At 47.8% G+C, this 27,754-nt stretch overlaps 1 protein-coding gene across 1 annotated transcript; it reads left to right on the top strand.

Moving 5' to 3' along the window:
• pofut4 (protein O-fucosyltransferase 4) lies at positions 1 to 27,754 on the top strand. Its single transcript, XM_085970602.1, has 3 exons — positions 1 to 921; positions 9,364 to 9,989; positions 26,726 to 27,754. Exons 1-3 carry the CDS (start codon positions 85 to 87, stop codon positions 26,868 to 26,870), a joined length of 1,608 nt encoding a protein of 535 aa, XP_085826728.1. The 5' UTR covers positions 1 to 84; the 3' UTR covers positions 26,871 to 27,754.

Below are 27,754 nucleotides of genomic sequence, written 5' to 3'. Positions count from 1 at the left end.
TCTTAAGGCTAAAGGGATCAAGGGATATGGGGAGAAAGCAGGGACAGGGTACTGAATTTGGATGATCAGCCATGATCTCATTAAATGGCCTACTCCTATATTATTTTAATTATTATTATTATGTATCTATGTTTCAGATACTGCCCTGACCTCCTGCCGCAAAGGAGATTGACGTCGCACCGCCGCCTGATCTTCTGCCGTAGAGCGGGGGGTGTTTTGTGTGTGTGTGGTAAAAGTGTCGCGAAGTTGACCGTTATGCCAGGCGCCGCCATGGCGGGCTCTCTCCTCAGGTTCTGGCCGCTCGCCGCTCTGCTGGCCTCGGTGTGCAGCCGGCGGGAGGCCGAGGTCTTCGAGGCGGCCTCGGCTCTGTCGGAGTTTGAGTTCGGGCGGGCCGGGCCGGCCGGCAATGCCTCGCGGGCGGCGGAGGTGGAGCTGCCGGTGTTGCTGTGGTGGAGCGAGCGGCTCTTCCCTCACTGGCCGGGCCGGGCCGAGCGCATAGAGTGCGGCCCCGGCGTCTCCTGCCTGGTCACCCGCGACAAGCGGGCCCGCGGCCGGCGCCGCACCCGCTCGCTGCTCTTCTACGGCACCGACTTCCGCGCCGACCAGGCGCCGCTACCGCGGCCGGACCACCAGACCTGGGCCCTGTTCCACGAGGAGTCACCCATGAACAACTACCTTCTGTCGCACGCCGCCGGCATCCGCCTCTTCAACCACACCGCCACCTTCCGCCGCCACTCGCACTACCCGCTCGCCCTGCAGTGGCTGCCCGGCGCCCGCTACCTGCGCCGGGCCGCCCCGCCGCTCGCCCACAGGAACCGCCTCCGCCGCCAGGGCCGCGCCCCCGTGCTCTACCTGCAGTCCCACTGCGGGGTGGCGGCCGACCGCGACAGATACGTCCGCCGGCTGATGGAGCACCTGCAGGTAGCGGGGCGGGACCTGGACAGGGGGAGGGGGGGTCAGTGTGTGATTGACAGGGGGAGGGGGGGTTCAGTGTGTGATTGACAGGGGAGGGGTCTGGACAGGGGGTGGGGCTTGGACAGGTAGCGGGGCGGGATCAGTGTGATTGACAGGGGAGGGGTCTGGACAGGGGGCGGGGCTTGGACAGGTAGCGGGGCGGGATCAGTGTGATTGACAGCGGAGGGGTCTGGGCAGGCACTGGGGTGGGGCTTGGACCAGGGAGGGGTGGGGTCAGTGATAGTGGAGGGGCCTGGACTGGTGAAGGGGCGGGGTCAGTGTGATTGACAGCGGAGTGTCTGGACTGGTGGGGGGGGATGGGTTTGGACAGGGAGCGGGGTCAGTGTGATTGACAGGGGAGGGGCTTGGACAGGTGGAAGGGCGGGGTCAGTGTGATGGGGCAGAGACTGGACTGGTGAAGGGGTGGGGTCAGTGTGTGATTGACAGGGGATGGGTCTGGGCAGGTGAATGGGCGGGATCAGTGTGATGGGGGGTGGAGGGTCTGAACTGGTAAAGGGCCGGGGTCAGTGTAATTGATGGGTGTGGCCTGGACAGGTGAAGAGGTGGGGTCAGCGTGTGATTGACGGGAGAGGCGGGGCCAGTGTGATTGGGATGGGTGGGGCTTGGACAGGTAAAGGGGTAGGGCCAGGGTGATTGGAAGGGAGGGGCGGAGCCTGTGGGTGATTAGATGGGGAGAGGCGTGGCCAGGGTAGTTAAAGGGGCGAGGTCAGTATGTGATTGGCAGGTGAGGGGCAGGGCCTGGAGTGGAGGCAGGTAGAGGAGTGTTCGTGACAGGTAAATGGGTGGGCCCTGGCATAATGCTTGATAATAGTGTGGGGCTGGGTAATAATGGGGGGGTGGTGTTGTGGTAATGGTGGGTATTGGGATCGGCGGGGGGGAGGTATTGACGGGGCCTGGGGTAATAGATAAAGGGGCATGCCCCGGTAATGACAGTTAAATTCATCCTCTCCTGACCATTTGTCCATTTAAAAAAGAGAGACTTGCTTTTATATAGCGCCCTTCAAATTTCCTATATTACAACAGTGACTACACTTCAAATGTACTTCATTGGCTGTAAAGCACTTTGGGACGTCCTAAGGTCGTGAAAGGCGCTATTTAAATGCAAGTCTTTCTTTCATGACCTCAGGGTGTCCCATAGCGCTTTACAGCCAATGAAGGACTTTTTAAAAAATGTAGTCACTGTTGTAATTTAGGAATCGCAACAGCCGATTTGCACACAGCAAGATCCCACAATCAGCAATTTGATAATGACCAGATCATCTGGTTTTTTTTAAGTGTTGTTGGTTGAGGGATAAATGTTGGCCAGGACAGCAGCGAGAATTCCCCTGTTCTTCTTCAAAATAGCTTAACATCTCATCCGAGAACGGTACTTCCAACAGTGCAGCACTGGAGTGTCCTAGAAACATAGAAGATAGGAGCAGGAGTAGGCCATTCGGCCCCTCGAGCCTGCTCCACCATTTAATGCGATCATGGCTGATCATCCAAACTCAGTACCCTGTCCCTGCTTTCTCCCCTTATCCCTTGATCCCTTTAGCCTTAAGAAATATATCTAACTCCTTCTTGAATATATTTAATGAATTGGCCTCAACTGCCTTGTGTGGTAGAGAATTCCACAGGTTCACCACTCTCTGGGTGAAGAAATTTCTCCGCATCTCAGTCCTAAATGGCTTACCCCTTATCCTTAGACTGTGACCCCTGGTTCTGGACTCCCCTGCCATCGGGAACATCCTTCCTGCATCTAGTCTGTCTAGTCCTGTTAGAATTTTATAAGTTTCAATGAGATCCCCTCTCATTCTTCTAAACTCCAGCGAATATAAGCCCAATCAACCCAATCTCTCTTCATACGTCATTCCTACTATCCCAGGTATCAGTCTGGTGAATCTTCGCTGCACTCTCTCCATGGCAAGAACATCCTTCCTCAGATAAGGTGACCAAAACTGCACACAACACTCAAGGTGTGGTCTCATCAAGGCCCTGTACAACTGCAGCAAGACATCCTTGTTCCTGTACTCGAATCTTCTCGGCCTGGATTTCGTTCTCAAGACTCTGGAGTGGGACTTGAACCTACAACCATTCTGACTTAGAGGCGGGAGTGCTGCCACTGAGCCACGGCTGACACCTAACTTTTCCACCCTAAATCAGTAAGGGTTTAGGGTGAAAAGCTACTTAACTGTTTTTAAAAACATGGGGAAAAATTGGGTTGCTTTGCGCTTCCCGTTAGCGCCCTGAGGCAAAATTCAGCGGGAGGTTAGCGGCAGCGGTCGCCAGTAGCGCGGCGCTGCCCCTCCGGCGATGACGACATTGCCGTGCGCAGCGCCCCAGCCGCAAACTTCACTTTCACCCCCTGACCTACCGCCGGCCAATATGTCCGACATGGTCAGGGTGGCGTTTTTGCTGCCGCAGCAGCACTAATTAAAGGGCAGGTACCGAGCGGCCATTTTATTTGTGGGCCGCCTGCCGCGATTGGTCAGCCCGGCACTCCTCTTGAGTGGTCCAGCGGGGCCCCGGTGCGCGCTGTGTTAGGCTCCTCCCCTTTAATCAGGGAGGGAGGCGTGTAATACCGTGGCGCTATGTGCCAACGCGCGTGGCGCTGTTGCATGTAGCGCGCGATATTGAATGGTAGCGTCCCAGGAAGGAGGGGGAGCGATTCTAGTCATGCCACATCTCCTGCTTGGGGCGCTACCACTCCATTTACGGCGCGGGGGCACTAACTTTTTCGGGGCGCTAAAAGTAGCGTCCCGGTGACGTTAGTGCCCCAAAGGGGCCACGACCGAATTTTTCCCCTATTGTGTGTTGCTACAAGTGTGAAAGGGCCTGAGTTGGTTGGTAGTTAAGATGTCGAATTAGACTGCAAATAATAAGAATATTGTTAGCTTGTCTTGGTAATCAATAAACACCTCAGACCCAGTGTATTGGAAGGCATTTGATCTTTTTCTGACAGAACAGACAGCAATAAAGCATATTTATAAAGGTAGGCTCTCGTAATCGAGCTGCTGTCCAGGCGGAATAGGCACCCTCAAAAACAGTCAGAATGCAGAGGAGTTGGTCTGTTTTAAGTCAAGCAGAATAATCCATTGAAGCTGATAGCATAGTGTGTAATTTTTTTGATGGAGCTAAGTTGTATCAGTTGAACTAAGTGACTCTGTTCCTAACTGTTGCTCTGTGCGTTCACTTTACTGTGGAATAAAGCACCTTAATGATTTGAAAAAAGCCTTGCTTCACTTCATCTGGCATTACCTCGGTCTGTCTTTGGGGAGATGAAAGAAATAGCCATGTGAAAGATACAAGAATCGTGTCCAGCTCACAAGGTGGTGCTATTGCTAAATCCCTGGGTTATGCGATTGTACATGTAGTCATGTAGTGTGTCAACTCCCATAAAAAGTAAGATGTTCAGAAGACTTAGAGCAGCGGCTGACTCCACTGAACCCGAGGGGATATCGGTGGCAGACTGGAATTCATAAGTATCCTAGAACCAATTTCACTGGCTACCTTGTGAGCATTTGGCTTCTTTGAATTGGCTGTAAAAGACAGCTTTAAGCGGCCTGTCATTGGCCAGATCGACAGTCAGTCACGGTTGAGTTTCCCCATTCAGGATATCTCCGCTGGTGTTCTCCCCAAGTCGTTTACATAGAAGGTATAGCACGGAAACAGGCCATTCGGCCCAACCAGTCTGTGCCGGCATTTACCCTCCACGCGAGCAACTAGTCCTAACCACAGCTATAGCCACAACGACTCACTGACTTAACCATCATTCATTTTGGCAGCCGAGTTGACTCTCTTCCCAGCTTGCCCAACTGTCCAGTGTTGCTGTTAGGATTCAGCACTGAAGGTAGATAAGACTGGCACAATTCTATGCAAGTATGCTCAGCCAGCGACTATGGTGTAACAAACTCGCACATTTGATCAGAAACAGTATACCTGAATTGCATCACTCAACAATTTGAGTTATGTCATCAATCAGACCCAAGACGGAATGGCGGATTGCATAGTCAAAAAGACCAAATAATCTGGCACCAGTAACGGGAAAGTGATGTCATTGAAATCTGTCCCCAGGCTGTGGCCAGGTGGTTTGCTGAAGACTTGCACGAGGAAATGAACAACCTCTGCATATTTCTGGCAGAAGCTTATCGTGATTGAAGGAAAGCGACAAGAATGTGCTCTTCTGCAATGGCTGTGTGGCAGGTGCAAGTGAAGAGAAACTTGACTTGAGTCCTTCTTTTATTTGGTTGTGTAAGATTAGGATCACAGGCTCACACACAGATTACCCAACAGGACTTTAGAAGTTGTAAGGCTTTTATTAAAGAGCTACAGTTTTAAAGCATAATCAGATATTACATATGGTTTAAGCTGAGTATAATAGACATACAACCCGTGACAGTAGGAGCGATCTACGACTCCCGAATCGGAATGCCATGACCAGACGGACGGGGAGGCAGTACGGTGGTCTCAGATTGGGTGGATTTCTGCAGTCTGCTGCAGCGGTCACTTCATTGGATCATCTCTCAAACTGTTGGAGGTGTTAGGCCGTAGCCACCTCGGGGAAGCCTTCGCCCCTGACTGCCTGATTTCCTCTCTCGGTCGTCTATATTTATAGTTATTTCGGTGGGCTGGTAATCGCCTGGTGTCAATCGTTTGATCCCCATCCTAGTGTCCAATTGTGAAGCGGGAAAGCATCCCTCGCCGTCCCTTTCTGCATGACTGACAAGGCCTCCCTCTTATCTTTCTGAGGAATGTTTTGTTAAGTTTCTTCAAGGGCATTTTATGACTTTTCGGCTCCATTTTTGTCTTATCCCACCACCCTGTGTTATTTTGCATTTTACTTATCACTCCCTTATCACTTCTATTTGTCTTTTGATGCTTGATATTTGGCCTTGCTGGCCTTTCTGCTATCTGTTCCCGGCTGCACGTTGTCAATCTCTGTTCTAAGAATTAAACCCATCTTTGAATCTAACAGCTATTTCTTACAGTTGGCTGTGGATAAATGGGAAGTTTCAATTTCCCCCTTTACAACAAAGAGCCGAGACTTTGGTCAATTTCAAACTTCTCCCAAATGGTCCCAGCTGTAATTTGGTGACTGACCCAATCCATACCTTGCTGTTTCCCAAGAAGCAGCAGGTAAATGGGATGGAGGGGTCTGACCAGTACTAAATCCACAGAGCTTACTTCAGGCAGGGCTTGTGTACCTGCCGTGGATTTTGTAGTTGAGGTTTTATGAATAGTGGAGCGAAAGAAAGAAAGACTTGCATTTCTACAGCGCCTTTCACGACCTCGGGACATCCCAAAGCGCTTTACAGCCAATGAAGTACTCTTGAAGTGTAGTCACTGTTGTAATGTAGGAAACGCGACAGTCAACTCAACCTCAGCAAGCTCCCACACACAGCAATGTGATAATGACCACATAATCTGTTTTAGTTGTTGATTGAGGGATAAATATTGGCTAGGAAATCGGGGGAGGGGGAACTCCCCAGTTCTTCTTCAAAATAGTGCCATGAGATCTTTTACCACCTGAGAGAGTAGACGGGGCTTTGGTTTAACGTCTCATCCGAAAGACGGCTCCTCCGACAGTGCGGCGCTCCCTCGGCACTGCACTGGGAATGTCGGCCTACATTTTTGTGCTCGAGTCCCTGGAGTGGACTCTGAGGTGAGAGTGCTGCCCACTGAGCCACGGCTGACATCATGGATTTACTGTGAGGTTAATCGATTTTTCAAAATTCTATAGAACATTAATTTTCTGCTCTCTTCTCTCCCCATGCATTACAAATGAGGAAATTCCATGTAGGTTTTGAGCTTGATGCAGAATGGATTGAGGAGAACAGAAGAATCCAACCCAAGATTAAAATGGAAAATTAATTTGCAGAATAATTTTTGTTTTTCAAATTTGAGGGAAGTTGGAAAAAAGCTTCACTCTGCAGCTGGCCTGTACCTGACCTGGGAGCACTGGATGTTTATTCTTAATTCCATTTCCCAGTATTAATAGCCTGTCATGATGAGAGCAAGTTTACTCTATGTTGAAATATAGTCCCGTATATTTAAGCGAGAGAGAGAGAGAATAGATTGAATTCAAGTGATTGTCTTTAGATTTGTACAAAATGTAGCTTCCAGCAGGGGTCAGTGTAAATCTACGGGCCGGGTGAGATCTGAAGAAGATATCGTGGTATTGGCTTCAACACCAGCTAACCAACAGAAAACTCTTTGGAAATATTGTTCTGCATTAACTGCTGCTATAGAAGCTATTAACAACAGAGTTTTATTTGAAATTCAAATTCCATTTATATTTAAATAACAAATCCTACAATATGTTGATACTTTATTTAGCCCAATATATCCTATGCATTTTTTCATAAATACCATGATTTCAAATTCAACAGCAATAAATAGCGTTGCACATTTTTCGTTAAATGATTTTGTTCAGTAGCTTAACACCTATATTGATGCCACACATTCCTTCTTGACTAAGCTTTACGCAGTTTTAATACTTAAACATGCAACATAGTTGTGACAGACTTTAATTTGAGTGTTTGTTTTTTAACGTTTGCATAATTTATGAATCTATTGTCTTGGGTTATTATGAAAGGAAGACTTGCATTTCTATAGCGACTTTCTCCACCTCAGGTCGTCCCAAAGTGCTTTACAGCCAATGAAGTGCATTCGTCTGCCACAACTAGAGAAGCCAAAAGCGATTTAAGGTGACGAAAACAGTCCTCAGTCTGCGTGTGGGTTCTGGTGGCATACAAGGTGCACTAGTCAAGTAACAGAGTGCACTGTAGATGGAATGTGTGTGCGTATATTGTAAACTTTTTTTAAATTAGAGTAGTTACCACAGTACAAAGAGATTCCACTGCATTCTGTTTGAAGTTCATTTCCTAATCGTTATGATGGTAATCTCCGTGGTTAGCAATGTTACCTTTCATTCTTTTTTGGGCGCGCGGTTCATTCAAAATACCGCGATACGCGGTTTTTCCTATTTAAAAGTCAGTGAGCCGGCTGCGCAGGAGTTGCAGATCGCTGCACAGCTTAGAGGCAACATTGGTGGTTCGGTGTCCAATTTGACTTCTCTCTGATTACAGTGATTTTCTTTGTGGTGTTGACAATGACCAGAATTACCTGTGTTTTTTAACCAGATGTAATGTTGGGATGTTTTTGATAATTGAGTTGTGTAATGTGGTTGAACTGGTTAGCCTGTTCACACTGCTATGTGGGGGCAAGCTTTGTGATATCATTTGAGTCAGTGTCAGCCGTGGCTCAGTGGGCAGCACCCTCGCCTCTGAGTCAGAAGGTCGTGGGTTCAAGTCCCACTCCAGAGACTTGAGCACAAAAAGCTAGGCTGACGCTCCCAGTGCAGTGCTGAGGGAGTGCTGCACTGTCGGAGGTGCCGTCTTTTGGATGAGACATTAAACCGAGGCCCTGTCTGCCCCCTCAGGTGGATGTAAAAAATCCTATGGCACTATTTGGAAGAAGAGCAGGGGGGTTCTCCCCGGTGTCCTGGGGCCAATATTTATCCCTCAACCAACATAACAAAAACAGATTATTTGGTCATTATCACATTGCTGTTTGTGGGAGCTTGCTGTGCGCAAATTGGCTGCCGCGTTTCCTACATTACAACAGTGACTACACTTCAAAAAGTACTTCATTGGCTGTAAAGCACTTTGGGACGTCCGGTGGTCGTGAAAGCTGATCTCTAAATGCAAGTCTCTTTTCTTTCTTTACAACTTACCTCCAATTGCTCCTACCCACCCACAAAAAAAAATGGCTTTTTTTGTCCCCAGTATGAACTATCCACATATAATATTTTAAAATCTGCCTCCGTTTCTGCATCTGCTGCCAGTAAAGCAGACGGCTGCTCCTAAGCCTCCGCCGAGCAATTTCCTCTACACCAGCTTTAATTTAAAACCGCTCTTGAGGCACACGTTGACGGAGGCTTAATTTAAAATAAAAACAAAAAGTGCTGGACACACTCGGGCAGCATCTGTGGAGAGAGAAACAGAGTTCACATTTCAGGTCAATGACCTTTTGTCAGAACTGGAAAATGTTAGAGATATAACGGGTGTTAAACAAGTGCAGGGGCAGGGGGAGAGGAACGAACAAAAGGGAAGGTCTGTGATGGACTGGAAGGCAGGAGAGATTAAATGACAACAGGTATTGTACAAAGCAAAAGGGGCTGGTAATGGGACAAGTAAAGAAACAAAAGATGGGTCTAGAAGAGGTGTAAATGGGAATGGCAGAATCGTCAACAGCTGCCATCTGAAAAAATGGGAGCCGAGGTTATGATCTGAAATTGTTGAACTCGATGTTGAGTTCAGAAGGCTGTAAAGTGCCTAATCCAAAGATGAGGTGCTGTTCCTTAATTTAGTTAAAACATTTTTGTTTTCTTCCCTTTCTGTCGTGTAGATTGACTCTTACGGCCAGTGCCTGAAAAACAAAGAGCTGCCTAACGACCGACTCGTGGACACACTAACAGCCACAACAGAAGATCCGGAGTTCATGGATTTCATTGGCACGTACAAGTTTCACCTTGCCATGGAGAACGCGATCTGCGACGATTATATGACTGAGAAACTGTGGCGCCCCATGCACTTGGGAGCTGTGCCGATCTACCGCGGTTCCCCAGTGGTGCAGGACTGGATGCCCAATAACCACTCCATAATTCTGATCGACAGCTTCGCGTCGCCAAAAGACTTGGCAGACTTTATCAATTTCCTCGATCAGAACGACGAAGAGTACTTGAAGTACTTAGAGTACAAACTGCCGGGCGGCATCACCAACACTCTCCTGCTGGAGAGTTTAGACACGAGAGACTGGGGCGTGAACGACATTAGCAAGCCCAACTATTTGAATGGATTTGAATGCTTCGTTTGCGATCGGGAGAACGAGCGCCTGCGGGCAGAGAAGGCGCACCGAAAGCAGCCGGCTAAGTTTCTGCCTCCAGCCCCCAGAATAGCAGCTTATAATCACATGGGCTGCCCGATGCCCGTGCCGGGATATGGAAACTTTGAAGATATTCCTGAAGATGACAGGTACGTCGCCGGCATAATTTCAGGTGTACAGAACATGGGAGTATTGCAGAACCATTCCCACGGCTTGGCGTTCCCTACAACTTGTTCTTAACTTGACCGCGCTGCTGCTGCTGCAGCATTTGAAAATTCTCCCCACACAGTGTGTCCTGTATATAATGGTGGTATTTTTGCATCTGCACTCACTTGGCCAGTAACCAAGATATGGTGGAGTTTAAGCGCGCTGCTACATCCTTGGTGGTATGATAAAGCCGCTGGCTACAATGCACCCAGTATGCTAACGTAGGAACATAAGAAATAGGAGCAGGAGTCGGCCATTCGTCCCCTCGAGCCATTCAGTAAGATCATGGCTGATCTTCTACCTCAACTCCACCTTCCCGCACTATCCCCATATCCCTTGATTCCCTTAATATCCAACAATCTCTGTCTTGAATATACCCAACGACTGATTCACCTTTCTTTATTGATTCGATTCTCCATTCAAATAGAGTTCTGTGCATCTCCTTTTTTGTTTTCAAACCTATCGGCCTAGAAATTGGGCCGCGTGGCACCCGCTTTTCGGGCACGACACGGCCGACAAAAGCTCCGAAATGTCGGGCAGGAGCCACTCGCGCACTTCTGGCCGGAAATGCGCCGGCCGCCACATTGGGTAAGGACAAACACAAATAAGGGACCTATTGCCCGCTCGAAGTCCCCTTTCCAAGATTGGTTTGCCCTGAGGCAGCCCGCGCCAGCTTTGTTCAGTTCTTCTTTAAATGCTGTTCGTGTGCAATTTTTTCTGATGAATGTATACAGTTGAAGTTAACCTGTCTGTTCTCTCCACAGATGCTGACTGACCTGTAGGGGGAAAAATTGAGTCGTGCCTCCTTCGGGGCGCTAACTTCGCCAGGGCGCTACTTTTAGCGCCCCGAAAAAAATAGCGCCCCCGCGGCTGAAATTCATCGGTAGCGCCCCAAGAGGGAAGTGGGGTGCTACTGGAAGCGCCCCGCCTCCCTCTTGGGGCGCTGAGAGGGAATATCACGGCGCTATGTGCCGTGGTACTGCAGGCCTTCCTCCCTTTAAAGGGGAGGGGCCTAGCGCAGCGCAACCCGGGGCCCAGCAGGGATCAGCGTGCCGACAAAAGAGCCCGGCACTCGAAGTGCCAGGCTCATGGAGCGCAGCCGGCACTCCGCGGGGGGGGGGGGGGGCTGCTCAGGAGGCCGGGGACGGCAACGGGGGCAGGTGCTGGCAGGCGGCCAGCAACAAAAATGGCTGCCTGGCACCTCGCCTTTAATTAGCACCGCCCCGGCCACAAGTAAGCCGCCCTGATCCTGTCGGACTTGGCGTCCGGCGGTAAGTCAGGCGGCGCTACCGAAGATTGTGAGCGGGGTGCTGACGTCATCGCCGGCGGCGCAGTGCCGTGAGGCGCAAACAGTTACCGCTGCTAACCTCCCGCTGAATTTCGCGGGAGGCGTTGGCGGCGCCGCACCCGGGCGCTAGTTGCTTTGCGCCCTCTTGGGGCGCTAACTGGAGGCGCAACGCAACCGAATTTTTAGGCCGTAGTGTTTCCAGCACATACTGTTTTGTGTTTTTATGGGGATTTTTTTAGCCCTTGCTGCTGCCACTTGTCAATTCCTTGGAAGCAGCTCTGCTATAGAACGATGAGCAAGATTTCCAGTGGTTCCCCACCAGTTGGAATTTATTTTAGCACTTGAAGCTAGGGTGAGACGTTAAACCGAGGCCCCGTCTGCCACCTCAGGTGCACATGAAAGATTCCATGGCACTATTTCAAAGAACAGCGCAGGAGTTCTCCTGGTGCCTTGGCCAACGTTAATTCCCTCAAGCAACATAACTTTAAAAAGATGATCTAGTTGTTTATCTCATTGCTGTGCGCACATTGGCTGCCGCGGTACCTACATTACAACAGTGACTACACTTCAACTTTACTTCATTGGCTGTAAAGCGCTTTGGGACATCCTGAGGTTGTGAAAGGCGCTGTAGAAATGAAATTTGATGCTACATCAGGATGTCAAGGCCTTGGAGAGGGTGCAGAAGAGAGTTACTCGGATGGTGCCAGGGATGAGGGTCTTCAGTTATGTGGCGAGACTGGAGAAGCTAAGTTGTTTTCCTTGGAGCAGAGAAGGTTAAGAGATGAATGATTTTGATAAGAGTAAATAAGGAGAAACTGTTTCCAGTGGCAGGAGGGTCGGTAACCAGAGGACACAGATTTAAGGTGATTGGAAAAGGAGCCAGAGGCAACAGGAGGAAACATTTTTAACGCAGCGAGTTGTTGTGATCTGGAATGCGCTGCCTGAAAGGGCGGTGGAAAATAGTAACTTTCAAAAGAGAATTGGATATATATATATTTGAAGGGAAAAATTACAGGGCTATGGGGGAATGAGATGGGGAGTGGGATTAATTGGAGAGCTCTAACAAAGAGCCGGCGCAGGCACGATGGGCCGAATGGCCTCCTCCTGTGCTGTATCATTCTATGATTCTAAGTTCTTTCTTTCTAGATGCAGTAACCTAAGCTGCTTCAATGATTTGTCTACACGAACTCCCCTCCCTTGCATTAACAGATCTTTGCTGGAAGTGTGTAATGTGACGCACATCACAGCTTGTGGATTAGCTGCTGCACACACCACATGGTGATACATCGCAGTGCGGTGCGGTGATCTGTAGCGAGCAGGCCAAGCATGTAAGTGGAAGCTTATGGAAGAACGAACCAAATGACAACAATAATGTGGGCTGTTAAGCCAGCTATCAATGTCATTTTGAATTGATAGCAAATTCTGTTGGTGTTTCAATTCCTTTTAAGGGCGTTGGTGCGACCACACCTGGAGTACTGCGTACAGTTTTGGTCTGTGAACCAGGGGTCACAGTCTAAGGATAAGGGGTAAGCCATTTAGGACAGAAATGAGGAGGAATTTCTTCACCCAGAGAGTGGTGAACCTGTGGAATTCTCTACCACAGAAGACAGTTGAGGCCAATTCATTAAATATATTCAAGAAGGAGTTGGATATATTTCTTAAGGCTAAAGGGATCAAGGGATATGGGGAGAAGGCAGGGACAGGGTCCTGAATTTGGATGATCAGCCATGATCGCATTGAATGGCGGAGCAGGCTCGAGGGGCCGAATGGCCTACTCCTGCTCCTATCTTCTATGTTTCTCCTTTATTTAAGGAAGGATGTACTTGCACTGGAGGCAGTTCAGAGAAGGTTCATGAGGTTGATTCCGGAGATGAAGGGGTTGTCTTATGAAGAATGGTTGAGCAGGTTGGGCCTATACTCATTGGAGTTTAGAAGAATGAGAGGGGCTTTTATTGAAACATATAAGATTCTGAAGGGGCTTGACAGGGTAGATGGAGAGAGGATGTTTCCCCTTGTGGGGGAATCTAGAACTAGGGGGCATAGTTTCAGAATAAGGAGGAACCATTTAAGACGGAGATGAGGAGGAATTTCTTCTCTCAGAGGGTCGTGAATCTTTGGAATTCTCTTCCCCAGAGAGCTGTGGAGGCTGAGTCATTGAATATATTTAAGGTGGAGACAGATTTTTGAACGATAAGGGAGTCGAGGGTTATGGGGAGCGGGCAGGGAAGTGGAGTTGAGGCCAAGATCAGATCAGCCATGATCTTACTGAATGGCGGAGCAGGCTCGAGGGGCCAGATGACCGACTCCTGCTCCTACGTCTTATGTTCTTATATGTTTAAGTTTAAATCTTGCCCTCATTCTCCTGTTTTTTTAATGGAGAAATGATTTGAGATTAGAAGAATTTGAATTCGATGTTTGCTCTTGAGCTTTGACGTGCTGTAAAGTGGGGACAGGGAGTTGCTGATGACTGCTGCCGGATACGGACACATTCCTTACTCGGTGTTGAAACCGCTCAACATCAAAAAAATGAGGCGAGTGATAATGCAAACTTTAACCTGTAGGTTGGCCAATACTTTAAATCTTGCCTGACGTGTTGTGCAATTCCTGTAGGGTAGAAATTCTGGCTGTGGTACTGCACAACGGTTGCATGGCAACTGTACAGATACTGCAGGGAGGCTCTCAAAGTAAATTGTAATTAGTGATGTAGGTGTGAATAAGCACGTTAAGATCGCAGTGATGAACTGTGTTTGGCAAGCAGCATATCTATGAAAATATTGGCAAGCCATGACTGTACACATTTACTAGTGCCCGTGCTGTGATTTCTACTAAACTTTCCAAATGGAAATTATATTAAAACTTCGACTAAGTACCCCAGCTTTGACTCTCTGTTCCCAGTGTCATTTACTCTTGGTGCTTTCCCTTAGCAAGCAGCCAGATTATGGAGGAAGGGAGGAGTTGATGGGGTCGGAGGGAGTTGCTGTCTCCCTTTAGGTCAAGTAAGGAGGTGTTCGTAGATTAGCTCCTCTCAAAAGAAGCTTACGCGGGTCAATTTAGGGAGGCGCAGAGCAGCGCGTAGTGGGGATGGGGAAGAGAAGGCGGTCCTGTGAAGCTGAATGGTTTTCTTTTTCCATTTTGTTCAAACATATGTGTAAGCGTTGCTGCTTGTTCACGACTAATGTTCTGTGACGATGCTCGGAACGTTTGGCGATGTTGGCACGATAGTGAGGAAAAAATGAAGTGCGGTAACTACGGCAACGGCAATATTTTGACAGAAGGAAAACAAAGGCTTGCAAAGCAATATGTTTGGCTAAATGTTTTTCCACCGTTCAAATAATTCCGCTGCTGATACAAATCTTGTAATCAGACGTACGGTGAGCTTTAATTGGTTAAATAGAAAAATGCAACGCAAGCTGGATATTGCCTTTTAGGAACTGAAGCTAAACGCAACATTGATGATCAATGGCTGCTTTTTGTGTTTTTGGTGATGGCAGCTTGCCATTGGTGCTTCAGATGTGAAAAGCTTCTGTCCGAGCGTCCTGATTATAAAAGGGGGGTTCCAACCAGTTTTAAGATTTTTACTTCGTTATTTCATTGTTGGAATCATAGAAATTTACAGCACAGAAGGAGGCCATTCGGCCCATCGTGTCTGTGCCAGCCGACAAAGAGCTCTCCAGCCTAATCCCACCTTCCAGCTCTTGGTCCGTAGCCCTGGAGGTTACGGCACTTCGAGTGCATATCCAAGTACTTTTTAAATGTGATGAGGGTTCCTGCCTCTACCACCCTTTCAGGCAGTGAGTTCCAGACCCCCACCACCCTCTGGGTGAAAAAAGTTCTCCTCAACTCCCCTGTTGAATGGTTTTGGGGATTGATTCTTAAAAGTATATGAATTACTGCGAATATCATGCATAACAAAATCAAATTTATTAAATGTGACAAATTTAGATAGAGTGTTGTGCATCCAACACTGAGGTGGTACTTGGTCATAGTACGGTAATTTTTTTTATTCGCATATGAGATCTGGGCGTTGCTGGCAATGCCAGCATTTATTGCCCATCCCTAATTGCCCTTGAGAAGGTGGTGGTGAGCCACCTTCTTGAACCACTGCAGTCCGTGTGGTGAAGGTGCTCCCACAGTGCTGTTAGGGAGGGAGTTCCAGGATTTTGACCCAGCGACGATGAAGGATCGGCCGATATACTTCCAAGTCAGGATGGTGTGTGACTTGGAGGGGAACTCGGAGGTGGTGGTGTTCCCATGCGCCTGCTGCCCTTGTCCTTCTAGGCGGTAGAGGTCACGGGTTTCGGAGGTGCTGCCGAAGAAGCCTTGGCGAGTTGCTGCAGTGCATCTTGTAGATGGTACACACTGCAGCCACGGTACGCGGGTGGTGGAGGGAGTGAATGTTTAAGGTGGTGGATGGGGTGCAAATCAAGCGGGCTGCTTTGTCCTCGATGGTGTCGAGCTTCTTGACTGTTGTTGGAGCTGCACTCATCCAGGCAAGTGGAGAGTATTCCATCACATTCCTGACTTGTGCCTTGTAGATGGTGGAAAGGCTTTGGGGAGTCAGGAGGTGAGACACTTACCGCAGAATACCCAGCCTCTGACCTGCTGTTGTTGCCACAGTATTTATGTGGCTGATCCAGTTAAGTTTCTGGTTAATGGTGACCCCCAGGATGTTGATAGTGGGGGATTCGGCGATAGTAATGCCATTGAATGTCAAGGGGAGGTGGTTAGACTCTCGCTTGTTGGAGATGGTCATTGCCTGGCACTTCTGTGGCGCGAATGTTACCTGCCACTTATCAGCCCAAGCCTGAACGTCGTCCAGGTCTTGTTGCGTGCGGGCATGGACTGCTTCATTACCTGAGGAGTTGTGAATGGCGCTGAACACTGTGCAGTCATCAGTGAACATCCCCATTTCTGACCTTATGTTGGAGGGAAGGTCATTGATGAAGCAACTGAAGATGGTTGGTCCAGGAATCATTCACTGGTGACTTAATCACTTTGACCATTGTCCACTTCTGAAGTTTTCGACAGTACCTCCCAAACCCGCGACCTCTTCCACCTAGAAGGACATGGGCAGCAGGCGCATGGGAACACCACCTCCAAGTCACACACCATCCTGACATGGAAGTATATCGGCCATTCCTCCATCGTCGCTGGGTCAAAATCCTGGAACTCCCTCTCTAACAGCACCGTGGGAGCACCTTCACCACACGGACTGCAGCGGTTCAAGAAGGCGGCTCACCACCACCTCGAGGACAATTAGGAATGGGAAATAAATGCTGGCCTTGCCAGCGATGCCCACACTCCGTGAATGAATTTTAAAAAAAACTGAAATATAGACATGCTTAGCAATGCAAAGATCGTCATAAAGCCTGTGCTTACGTTTTTCACACATTCTGGATTAAAACAGTACCAAACTTTGCAGAAAGGCTCGGTAAAGGCTGAATAAAGTGTCGGGGGGAGGGGGTGCCTGCAGTTTATTTCTGTGTTAACCGTAGTTACTTTGAATATGAAAACCTAGTTGGGAAGTGGAAGTTGATCAATGTTGTGCATCACAATTCTGGTGGCCTGCGCGTCAGGGTTGTAACTCGAGTGTATTAAATTGGAGACTAGCCCAAAGCTGAGTCGATGCTAAAAGTAGAACTGTTGTGTTGAGTAATGGTCAAAGATGGAGTTGGAAGGGCACGAATTGCTTTGTGCTGGAGCAATCCATTGATCTAACGCGGTATGGCAGGGTTTGTGGGATTAGTTCGAGTTACGGGGTAAAGGATCGCTGTAGAGAGTCCGCGGGATCGAGTGTACGTTCTTTTTAATATAACATTGAGAAGCCTAGTTGAGGGCCCAAGGTGCAGGAAACTATCAAAGTTGCAAAGCGTAGCCTAGACATGGCAAATCAAGAGGAATGATTAGGTGATGCCAGCTTTAAGCTTGACAATTCCCTCGATATTGTTGGAAGGGATGAATGAGGGGGGTAAAGAGCTCCATGGTTTTGAGGTCCTGTGGATGGTAACTTGTAGTAATAGATGGTGCACTCCATCCTGAATTCAACACCATGATGATGCAGGAAGAAGGAAGCACGTGTAGGGCTTGAGCAGATTCATCTGTAGTTTCCTCCAGGGCTCCGGACTGACTAGCACACTCCACCTTGTGTGTGATTTGTTTTCCTACAGGGCTGTGACAGTTTGCTGTTCAATTTATCCAACTTTTATGTTCCTTCTCCTTAGCCGCTGAAATACTGATGGCAGTTATTTTTCTTAACAAGTACATCATTGGTTGTGAACATAAGAAATAGGAGCAGGAGTTGGCCATATGGCCCCTCGAGCCTGCTCCGCCCCTCAATAAGATCATGGCTGATCAGCGACCTCAACTCCACCTTCCCGCCTGATCTCTATATACCTTGATTCCCCTAGAGTCCAAAAATCTATCGATCTCAGCCTCGAATATACTCAACGATTCAGTATCCACAGCCCCCCGGGGCAGAGAATTCCAAAGATTCACAACTCCGAGTGAAGAAATTCCTCCTCCTCTCGGTCCTAAATGGCCGACCCCTTATCCATGAAGCGCTTTGGGATGTCCTGAGTCTGTGAAAGGCACTATATAAATGCAAGTCTTTTTTTATTTGGGAGGCCAGAAAAATAGGAGCGTAAGGCTTCAATCTTATAGAAAATGTAGATATACATAAGTGAGGATTAAATGCAAGGAGATTTTTTTTTTAGTAACAAAATAGCTATGCATTGGCAGCCAAAATATACGAATGCTTATGGGACCTGCTTTTGCCAAGAAAGCTTTTTTGCTAGATGAAATATTTGCGATCTTTCCACTACAACGTACTATTAAACCTGGCTTGTCTGTATTTATAGAAGTACGGCTGTTAATTTTAGAAAGTCAGCACTGGTATGTTCAGACTCTTGTGAATCAACCCATCACTTAGCGCAGCCAGATTTCATTTCTTTAAAACGTCCATTAAAGAAATTGTCCTTCCCTGTGTAATAAAATCAATTGGAATCCTTCCACTTAATGTCTGCTTTCCTCTGCCCAGTTTCATTCCTCACCGCAATGTCACCCTGTTATCATGATTCATGGAAGTGTTAATTTGGGCTTTTTTTCCCTCCAAATTATGATTGAGCAGACACGTCACGAGAGCGAGAAGCAGGTTCAACAGAAGTAAAGTAGTATTGTCAGAAAATATTCCCAACTTTCCACTTGCTGCCTGTGTGTGGATTTCAGTGTAAGTCAATCGAATGGTGATATCTTTATCCCCAGTTGCTGACTGCATTATGGCTGTGCTTACAGTTCAGACCCCAGAGCCATGTTGTACCATACTTTTTGAATCTCTCCGTGGCCGCACCCCTCTCTATTTCTGTAGCCCCCTCCGAGATCTCTGCGCTCCTCCAATTCTGCATCCCTGATTTTCATCGCTCCACCATTGGCGGCCGCGCCTCCAGCTGCCTACGCCCTAACCTCTGGACTTCCCTCCCTAAACCTCTCCGTCTCTCTTTCCTCCTTTTAAGACACTGCTTAAAACCTACCTCTTTGACCAAGCTTTTGGTCGCCTGTCCTAATGTGGCTTGATATCCAGTTTTGTTAACACTCCTGTGAAAGTTTTTAGAAAGCTGCTATTGACACTGTGCTGTGATGGTTTCAATAAGCACCTGGTTGAGCTAGGTTTGCTTGGGGGATGTGGAGCGCAGATGAGCTATTCTCGTCCCCACCTCCATTGTCTCTCAATGACGGGTCTTCCACAGGGTTCCTTTGCACAGCCCCTCCAGTTCAAGTTGCAGAATGGAACTGGTCAAACCCTGGCAGAAGTTCATCCTCTCTTATTTGGAGGAGGAGGTGGAAGTTAAGGGAGGTGAATTTTGCTGTTCCTTTCTTAAAAAATTGATACTGTCTCCGCGAATTAGTGACCAAGCTGGCAGTAAGGGAGTGAAAATTGGATATGAGTGGAGACGCAAAGCAGGCAGTATCGCATCAGCGGCCTGTTATATTCGCTGCCTGATACTCAATTCCATAGAACTAAATATCGGGCGTGTTGTGTGATGGTCGACAAATGTGATTCCGCTTGTTTTGTGACCCCTCCCAAGTCTAATTTCACCCCTAAATGTTTCAGTTTAAACCCGGCTAGTTTGACATTTGTGCAAGAGCCCCTGATTTGACAACACTTGCACTCAGCTGGAAACTTCTGACCAATGTTTCCTTTAAACTGCACAGCGCTCTGCAGCTCCTGCGCAGCCGACTCACGGCTTTTAAATAGGAAAAACCGCGCATGCGTGGTATTTTGAACGTACCATGCCGTCCCTTTAAAGGGGCCACGCACCCAAAAAAATTAAAGGGAACATTGCTTCTGAATTCTGTTCCTCTTCATAAAACATTTACGATTCTACCTCAGCCTATTGAAACCTTCATTCATTTCTTTGTTATCCTCAGACTCTTAATATTCCAATGCTTTCCTGGCCAGCCTTCCATCTTCTACCCTCCATAAACTTATCCTATCCCACACCAAGTCCTGCTCACCAATCCGCCGTGTTCTTGCTGACCTGCTTAGGCTCCCGGTCCCCGAATGCCTCACATTTAAAATTGTGATTGTAGTCTTTAAATATCACTCCTCCCCATCTCTTGTAATATACAGGAAACTTTGTGATATCCGGCACCGACGGGACCGAGCTGTTGCCGATCTATCAAAACTGCCGGACAAACCAGTGTTAATGTTGAAGCATACGGAGGTTTTCATCTCCGTATCTGACAACAAACACTGTTGCTTAGCAACAGCTTCTAAACAGTCGGCCCGTACCTTGGCAGCGTCTCTGTAGCTTAGCAACAGCTTCAGAGAGACTTTCCAGAGCCTGGCTGTTGGAAAAAAAAGCCACGAGAAGAAAAAAAAACTAACAAAACGGCTCCTGATTTCTGCCGGTAGATCGAGGTTTCCGGACATACAACCTCCGGATAAACCAAAGTTTCCTGTATTTGGATTTTCAAAAAGCTCTTGATAAGCTACTGCATAGTCGACAATCATGACTAAGGCCAGAGCATGTGGAGTCAGGGCAAGTAGCAGAATGGATAGCAAGCTGGCTACAAAACAGAAAACCGAGAGTAGGGGTTAAGGGTAGTTACTTAGACTGGCAAAAGGTGGGAAGTGGTGTTCCACAAGGATCGGTGCTGGGACCACTGTTGTTCACCATTTACATAAATGATTTGGACTCTGGAATCGGAAGTACAATTGCAAAATTTGTGGATGGCACCAAATTGGGGGTATAGTTAATACTGAGGAAAACTGCAACAAAATACAGGAAGACATCAATAAACTTGCAAAATGGGGCTGTAATTGGCAAGTGAGTTTCAATATAGATAAGTGTGAGGTGGTGCATTTTGGTACGAAGAATAAGGAGGCCACAAACCCCTTGGAAAATAAGAGTCTAAATGGGGTAGAGGAGCAAAAGGATTAAGGGGTACAGATACATAAATCACTAAAGTAGCAATGCAGGATAATTAGGCCATAAAAAAGCAAACGAGCACTGCGGTACATTTCTACAGGGGTAGAATTGAAAAGCAGAGAAGTTATGCTAAACTTGTAGAGAATCTTGGTTAGACCACACTCGGAGCACTGTGCACAGTTCTGGTCTCCATATTATAAAAAGGATAAAGAGGCAGTGGAGAAGATACCAGAACTGAAGTTATACCTATCCGGAATGATTGAACAAGCTGGGGCTCTTTTCTCTAGAAAAGAGAAAGGGTGAGTGGTGACCTGATGAGTTTTTTAAAATTATGAAGGGGTTTGATAGGGTAGAAGTAGAGAAGATGTTTCCACTTGTGAGGGAGACCAAAACTAGAGGCCATAAATATAAGATGATCACTAATAAATTCAGTAGGGAATTCAGAAGAAACTTCTTTATCGAGAGAGAGAGAGAGGTGAGAATGTGGAACTCACTACCCCATAGAGTAGTTGAGGTGAATAGTATAGATGCATTTAAGGGGCAGCTAGATAAACACGAAGGAGAAAGGAATAGAAGGATATATTGATAGGGTGAGATGAAGAGGGGTGGGAGGAGGCTCGTGAGGAGCATAAACACCGGCATAGACCTGTTGGGCTGAATGGCCTGTTTCTGTGCTGTAAACTCTATGGCCTAGACATTGACTACAGCCCCGTTTGGGGCGCCAGCCTCGCCAGGGCGCTAAAAGTAGCGCCCCGGAAGCATTCGCGGCCGCCCGCCGGAAATTCAGTTGGAGCGCCCCAAAGGGAAGCGCGGCGCTACTGGAGGCGCCCCGCATCCCTCTTGGGGCGCTGCGACTGAATATCGCTGCGCAACGTGCCGCAGCGCCACACGCTGCAGCATGTCGCACTGCGGTACAGCAGGCCTTCCTCCCCTTCTTAAAGGGGAGGGGCCTTGTTCAGCGCGATCTGGGGCCCAGTTGGGCCCCCGAGGATCGTGAGTGGCAGCAAAAGAGCCCGGCACTGAGGAGAAGTGCCGGGCTCTTGGAACGCAGTCGGCACTCCGCGGGGGGGGGTGGGTGCTCAGGAGGCTGGGGACGGCAGCAGAGAGAGGTGCTGGCAGGCGGCCAGCAACAAAAATGGCCGCCCCGCACCTCCACCGCCGCAGGTAGGCCCCCCTGAACTGGTCGCACATAGCGTCCGGCGTTAAATCAGGGGGCGCATCTAAATATCGCGGCCGGGGCGTCAGCGGGGCGCTGCACACACCGATGACGTCATCGGTAGCGGTGCAGCGCTAACGGCTAGCGCCACCACTCGCGTCCCGCTGAATTTAGCGGGAGGCGTTGCCAGTGGCTTGCGACCTACTTAGCGCCCTCTTAAGGTGTTAATGGGTGGCGCAGCCCACTGAATTTCTAGGCCTATAATTCTTCGTTCAAGCTTTTTCCAGTCTATAACACAATTAGTTATTGCACTACTCATAGACAGCTATAGTGCTTAATCCAGTTAAGAAGCCAATTAACTAAAACAACTTGATTAAATTTATTGTACTGCTGCTTTCTAATTGAATCATATTGTCAGTATTAGTTTATTTTGAAGACTCTGAAAAACATTTTTTAAAAGGAAACCGATTTGTGAGCTACAGTGTACAGCGGGGTGGATGAGTCATTGCATCTATGAAAGGTGCATTTCAAATATTGTAATCTAATTTGGAGGCAAAACTTTGAACTGCACATGGTCGAAGATTCGATTCTTCAGAGTGCACTACCTTTGCAGCCATCTTTAACACAGCAAAATAATTCCCTCTGTTTAACAAACCAGTCTCAAAATCAGAATGTGTTACTCCAGTTGGTGTCTGTTCAGATAATTTACTATTTAGAAAGAGCAGGTGCCATGTATTGAGGGGCAAAATATCTTTTGGAGGGGGGCTCCCTACATCAGGATGGGCAGGTAGATGGCGATTCAGTTCAGTCATAGAGTAGTACAGCACAGAAGGAGGCCATTCGGCCCATCGAGTCTGAGTCAAAATTACAACAGCTTGCAGTTATACAGCACCTTTAACGTAGTAAAACGTCCCAAGACGCTTCACAGGAGCGATTATCAAACAAAACTTGACACCGAGCCGCCTAAGGAGATGTTAGGACAAGTGACCAAATGCTTGGTCAAAGAGGTAGGTTTTAAGGAGCGTCTTCAAGGAGAGGCTTAAGGAGGGAATTCCAGAGCTTAGGGCCTCAGCCGCAGAAGGCACGGCCGCCAGTGGTGGAACGGTTAAAATCAGGGATGCTCAAGAGGCCAGAATACACCTTACAAGTAAAATTTTAAATGGCGCAGAGGGGCCTTGGTGTGCAGATACATAGGTCACTGAAGTACAAGTAGATGAGGCTATTTTATTAAAAGAAAGTAAACTGAAACTTTGGTCTTGCCATAGAACACAAAACGCAAAAAGGTAATGCTGAACATACAAAATTGACGGGCAGGGAAAGACCAGCTGGTCCATCAAGCCTGTCCCACACTTATGGTGGCCAGAGCATCATGACTAAACCCTTCTTCCCGCTTTGACGGAGTAATTTTTTACATCTCCCATCCCCGTCACAAAAATTGGTTGACACGGCCAAATTTTCTCTGATATATGAAATCAATGACAAAATGCACAAATATATCATTGGCCCTTTCAGGGACAGCTGTAAAAGTACATTCTTTATCTTTTAACTGAAGGTTTTTTATTCGCTCTCTAGTCAAGGTGAACTCTTTAGTGTACACTGTAATAATACTGAGTGAATCATTTAGATAGGCTTTTTAAAAAAAAAATCCCATTTCCTCTGGGAAGGGTGGTATTGTTTGCAGCTTTGCAGCTACTGTGACATTTAAAATAAAGCGTCTAATATAAAATTGCAGCTGACTTCCTATCTCGATGGTGCCAGCAGTTTACAGGTGAATTGTCCAGGACCCGATTCCACCCTAGGCTTGGTGAAATGGTCAGAACAGGCAACTGAAAAACCCTTGGTTCACTGTGAGTTGAATTCGGGAGCGGATTAAATCTCAAACTTGCTGGACATGTGGTATGAGAGCTTTATCAGTTGGCAGCAGTCAAGGGAGTGGGCAGAAGAAATGGAAAATTCAGTACCTTGGGTCAGGGAGCTTATTTGGAACCAGAATCGTGTGATGAACTTACACAGTCCGCTCAAATACTCTCCGAGCTGGATGAAGAGATGTGGAAGGAAGCAAGAGTTTTTTTTTATTCGTTTATGGGATCTGGGCGTCGCTGGCAAGGCCAGCATTTATTGCCCATCCCTAGTTGCCCCTTGAGAAGGTGGTGGTGAGCCGCCTTCTTGAACTGCTGCAGTCCGTGTGGTGAAGGTACTCCCACAGTGCTGTTAGGGAGGGAGTTCCAGGATTTTGACCCAGCGACGCTGAAGGGTTGGCGATATACTTCTAAGTCAGGATGGTGTGTGACTTGGAGGGGAACTTGGAGGTGGTGGTGTTCCACCTAGGACAAGGGCAGCAGACGCATGGGAAGAGGTCGCGGGTTTGGGAGGTGCTGCCAAAGAAGCCTTGGCGAGTTGCTGCAGTGCATCTTGTAGATGGTACACACTGCAGCCACGGTACACCGGTGGTGGAGGGAGTGAATGTTTAAGGTGGTGGATGGGGTGCCAATCAAACAGGCTGCTTGTTACTTGAGTGTTGTTGCAGCTGCACTCATCCAGGCAAGTGGACAGTATTCCATCACACTCCTTACTTGTGCCTTGTAGATGGTGAAAAGGCTTTGGGGAGTCAAGAGGTGAGACACTCGCCGCAGAATACCCAGCCTCTGACCTGCTCTTGGGCAGGAGGGAAAGGAGTAAAATGGAATAAATGTTTAAAAATTCATGGGAGGAAGAACAGGAAATTTCTAACCGTGTGTCATTAACTTTTGCGTGTTAACCATAGTGACAGAGTAACTCGCATTCTGTTTTTAATACATGGATTTCTGGGGTTCTTACCAGTTTTTGGGGATTACATTCTTTGATTCCTGTATAAACAGAAAATGCTGGAAATACTCAGCAGGTCAGGCAGCATCTGTAGAGAGAGAAACAGAGTTAACGTTTCAGGTCTGTGACCTTTCGTCCGAACTGGAAAACATTGCAGATGTAACCGGTTTTGATTCTGTCTGTTTGCCATGAAAACGAGTGGCCTTGCCAATCACTGTGGCTGAAATCTATGTTGGTGCTGTTCTCCAAATGCAAAAAACAGTTCACCAAAGTTTCAGCTTCAGACCACAATAACTGCCAAAGGGCACTTGGTGAATGCTTCTGGTGTCGGGACCCCCGAATTCGGGACTTTAACCCCCCGCCCACCTCCAATCCCGACTCCACGGGTCAGTTAAAATCGAGGCCATAGAGTACAAAAGCAAGGAAGTTATGCTAAACCTTTTATAAATCACTGAATAAGCCTCAGCTGGAGAATTGTGTCCAATTCTGGACACCACACTTTTTAAGGAAGAATGTCAAGGCCTTGGAGAGGGTGCAGAGGAGATTTACCAGAATGATACCAGGGATGAGGGACTTCAGTTACGTGGCGAGACTGGTAAAGCTGGGATAGTTCTCCTTTGAGCAGAGTAGGTTAAGGGGAGATTTAATTGTGGGTTCAAAATTATGAGGGGTTTGGTAGAGTCAATAAGGAGAAACTGTTTCCACTGGTGGGAGTCGGTAACCAAAGGACACCGATTTAAGATAATTGGCAAAAGAACTAGAGGGGAGATGAGGAGAAATTCTTTTACACAGCGAGTTGTTCTGATCGGGAATGCACTGGCTGAAAGGGCTGTTTGTGGGAGCTTGCTGTGCGCAAATTGGCTGCCGCGTTTCCCACATTACAACAGCGACTCCACTTCAAAACTACTTCATTGGCTGTAAAGCGCTTTGAGACATCCAGTGGTCGTGAAAGGCGCTATAGAATTGCAAGTCATTTCTTGAAACTGGCCTACATTTTCATTAAATTAGAACTAGTGGATGAGACACGATTCTAAAACTCAATGTCCACTTCTACAGCAATTACTTTTGAATTTTCTTTGAAAGGTTGACAGTACAATTCACTGCCTAACCTGTAAGAGAATCTGGAAATAGCCAAGAGGCTTTTAAATTCTACTTAATTACATGCAATTTTTTTAATGGTAATTGCTCATTAAGTCATAAGACTCATTAACTTGAACTTTTCAGCCTTGATAAGTAGGCACTCTAATGCTGGTATTTAACGTAATAAATCGTATGGAGAAGCTAGATCTAGAATGTCCCTTTTTGATTGAAACCACAACGGCAGGACAAGGGGTCACCGGCTCAAACTGGCATAGGGCGAATGTAGCACGTGGAATGTACTCCAGCCAAGTTAGTGGAGAGGAAAACCCTGGACTTGTTTACAGTTCAATTGGATGCTGTGGGACTGGCCTTTCTATAAGAACATAAGAATTAGGAGCAGGAGTAGGCCATACGGCCCCTCGAGCCTGCTCCTCCATTCAATAAGATCATGGCTGATCTTCGACCTCAGCTCCACTTTCACGCCTGATCCCCATATCCCTTGATTCCCCACGAGTTCAAAAATCTATCGATCTCCGCCTTGAATATACTCAACGATTCAGCATCCACAGCCCTCTGGGGTAGAGAATTCCAAAGATTCCCAACCCTCTGAGTGAAGAAATTCCTCCTCATCTCAGCCTTAAATGGCCGACCCCTTATCCTGAGACCGTGCCCCCTCGTTCTAGACTCTCCAGCCAGGGGAAACAACCTCTCGGCATCTATCCTGTCAATCTGCCTCAAAATCTTATGTTTCAATGAGATCACCTCTCATTCTTCTACACTCCAGCGAGTATAGGCCCAATTTACTCAAACCTTTCTCTTCTGTTTCTATCTTGTAAACGTTCCGCAGGATTAGTAACCCAACTACTACTTGTTAATCTGCCCCCACATAACTGGCTGATACTGTTTAATCCTTTTTCGCAGTTGGAAACAAATGTGGCAGCAAGATTACTGGCAGAGCGTCGACCAGGCTGAAGCCCTGACCGCTATGATTCACCGCAATGAGACCGATCCAAGTAAACTGTGGGACTACGTTCATGAACTGATGATGAAGAGGAGCAGACACTGACAGTGGGACTAAAGACATCTGTGCCTGCTGCTTGAGAATCGCGCCGATGGAGAAACACTACCACTTGTGTGTTACTTTTGTGAATTCAATTATCATGAACTTTATGGACTTGTTTTTATATATAGATATATTTTTTATTGAAAACACTTTCTTACAACTTTATACTTTTCAAAAGCTCTTTTCATATTCATCCTGCTAAAACCTCCCCAAAAACAGGCAGGTTTTGTTGGGAGGGAATGGAGAAAGAAATGCTCAAATTGAAAATAGTGAGCAGCTGGCAGGAATCCAGTAGTCTTGCAAAACACTATGGGCTAGATTTTCAGTATAGACAGTTTTGGGGCGCTAACCTTAGCGCCCGCCCGAAGTTAGCGCCCGCCCCAAAGTAGCGCCCCGTTGCCGGAAATTCAGTGGCTTCGCCCTAAGAGAGTGGTGGAGCGCTAAAAGAGGCGTTCCACTCCTACCTTTAGGCGCTAAGCCGGCGGTCCAGAGGGATAGCGCCCAGGCGGGGCGCAGCGCGGGTGCGGTCATTTTTGCACTGACAGCAGACCCCGTGGTGCCGACCAGCTCTTAAAGGGGGAAGGGACGAATTGTTCTGCTGCCACGCCCTGCACACTGCAGCCTTGCAAAGAGGCCTCAACACTGCTGCTCAGCCCCAGGGAGTCATGGCAACGCCAGAGAAGGCCCGTCAGCGTGCCCTGCGCTTCTCAGAGGGTGATCTGGACATAATGGTCACAGCTCTGGAGGTGAGGCGCAAGATCTTGTTTCCAGAGAGTGGGAGGAATCCAATCCACCATGACTACACCAAAGCCTGGAAGCAGATCGCCCAGAGGGTGACGTTCACCGGCGAGGCCCCCAGGACCCACAAACAATGCCGTAAAAAATAC

The sequence above is a fragment of the Somniosus microcephalus genome, chromosome 29 (genome assembly GCF_052327205.1).
Source record: "Somniosus microcephalus isolate GS21.2 chromosome 29, FLI_Smic_1.0, whole genome shotgun sequence".
NCBI lineage: Eukaryota > Metazoa > Chordata > Chondrichthyes > Squaliformes > Somniosidae > Somniosus > Somniosus microcephalus.
Note: the sequence above shows the minus strand (reverse complement) of the source record. Positions and strands in the feature narration are given on the sequence as shown.

What these genes read in the sequence shown, in the direction of transcription:
- pofut4 (XM_085970602.1), top strand. Translation starts at nt 85, where the DNA reads ATGGCCTACTCCTATATTATTTTAATTATTATTATTATGTATCTATGT. An exon ending in GGCTGATGGAGCACCTGCAG is followed by an intron (nt 922 to 9,363) that starts GTAGCGGGGCGG and finishes TCTGTCGTGTAG; the next exon opens with ATTGACTCTTACGGCCAGTG. An exon ending in GATATTCCTGAAGATGACAG is followed by an intron (nt 9,990 to 26,725) that starts GTACGTCGCCGG and finishes CCTTTTTCGCAG; the next exon opens with TTGGAAACAAATGTGGCAGC.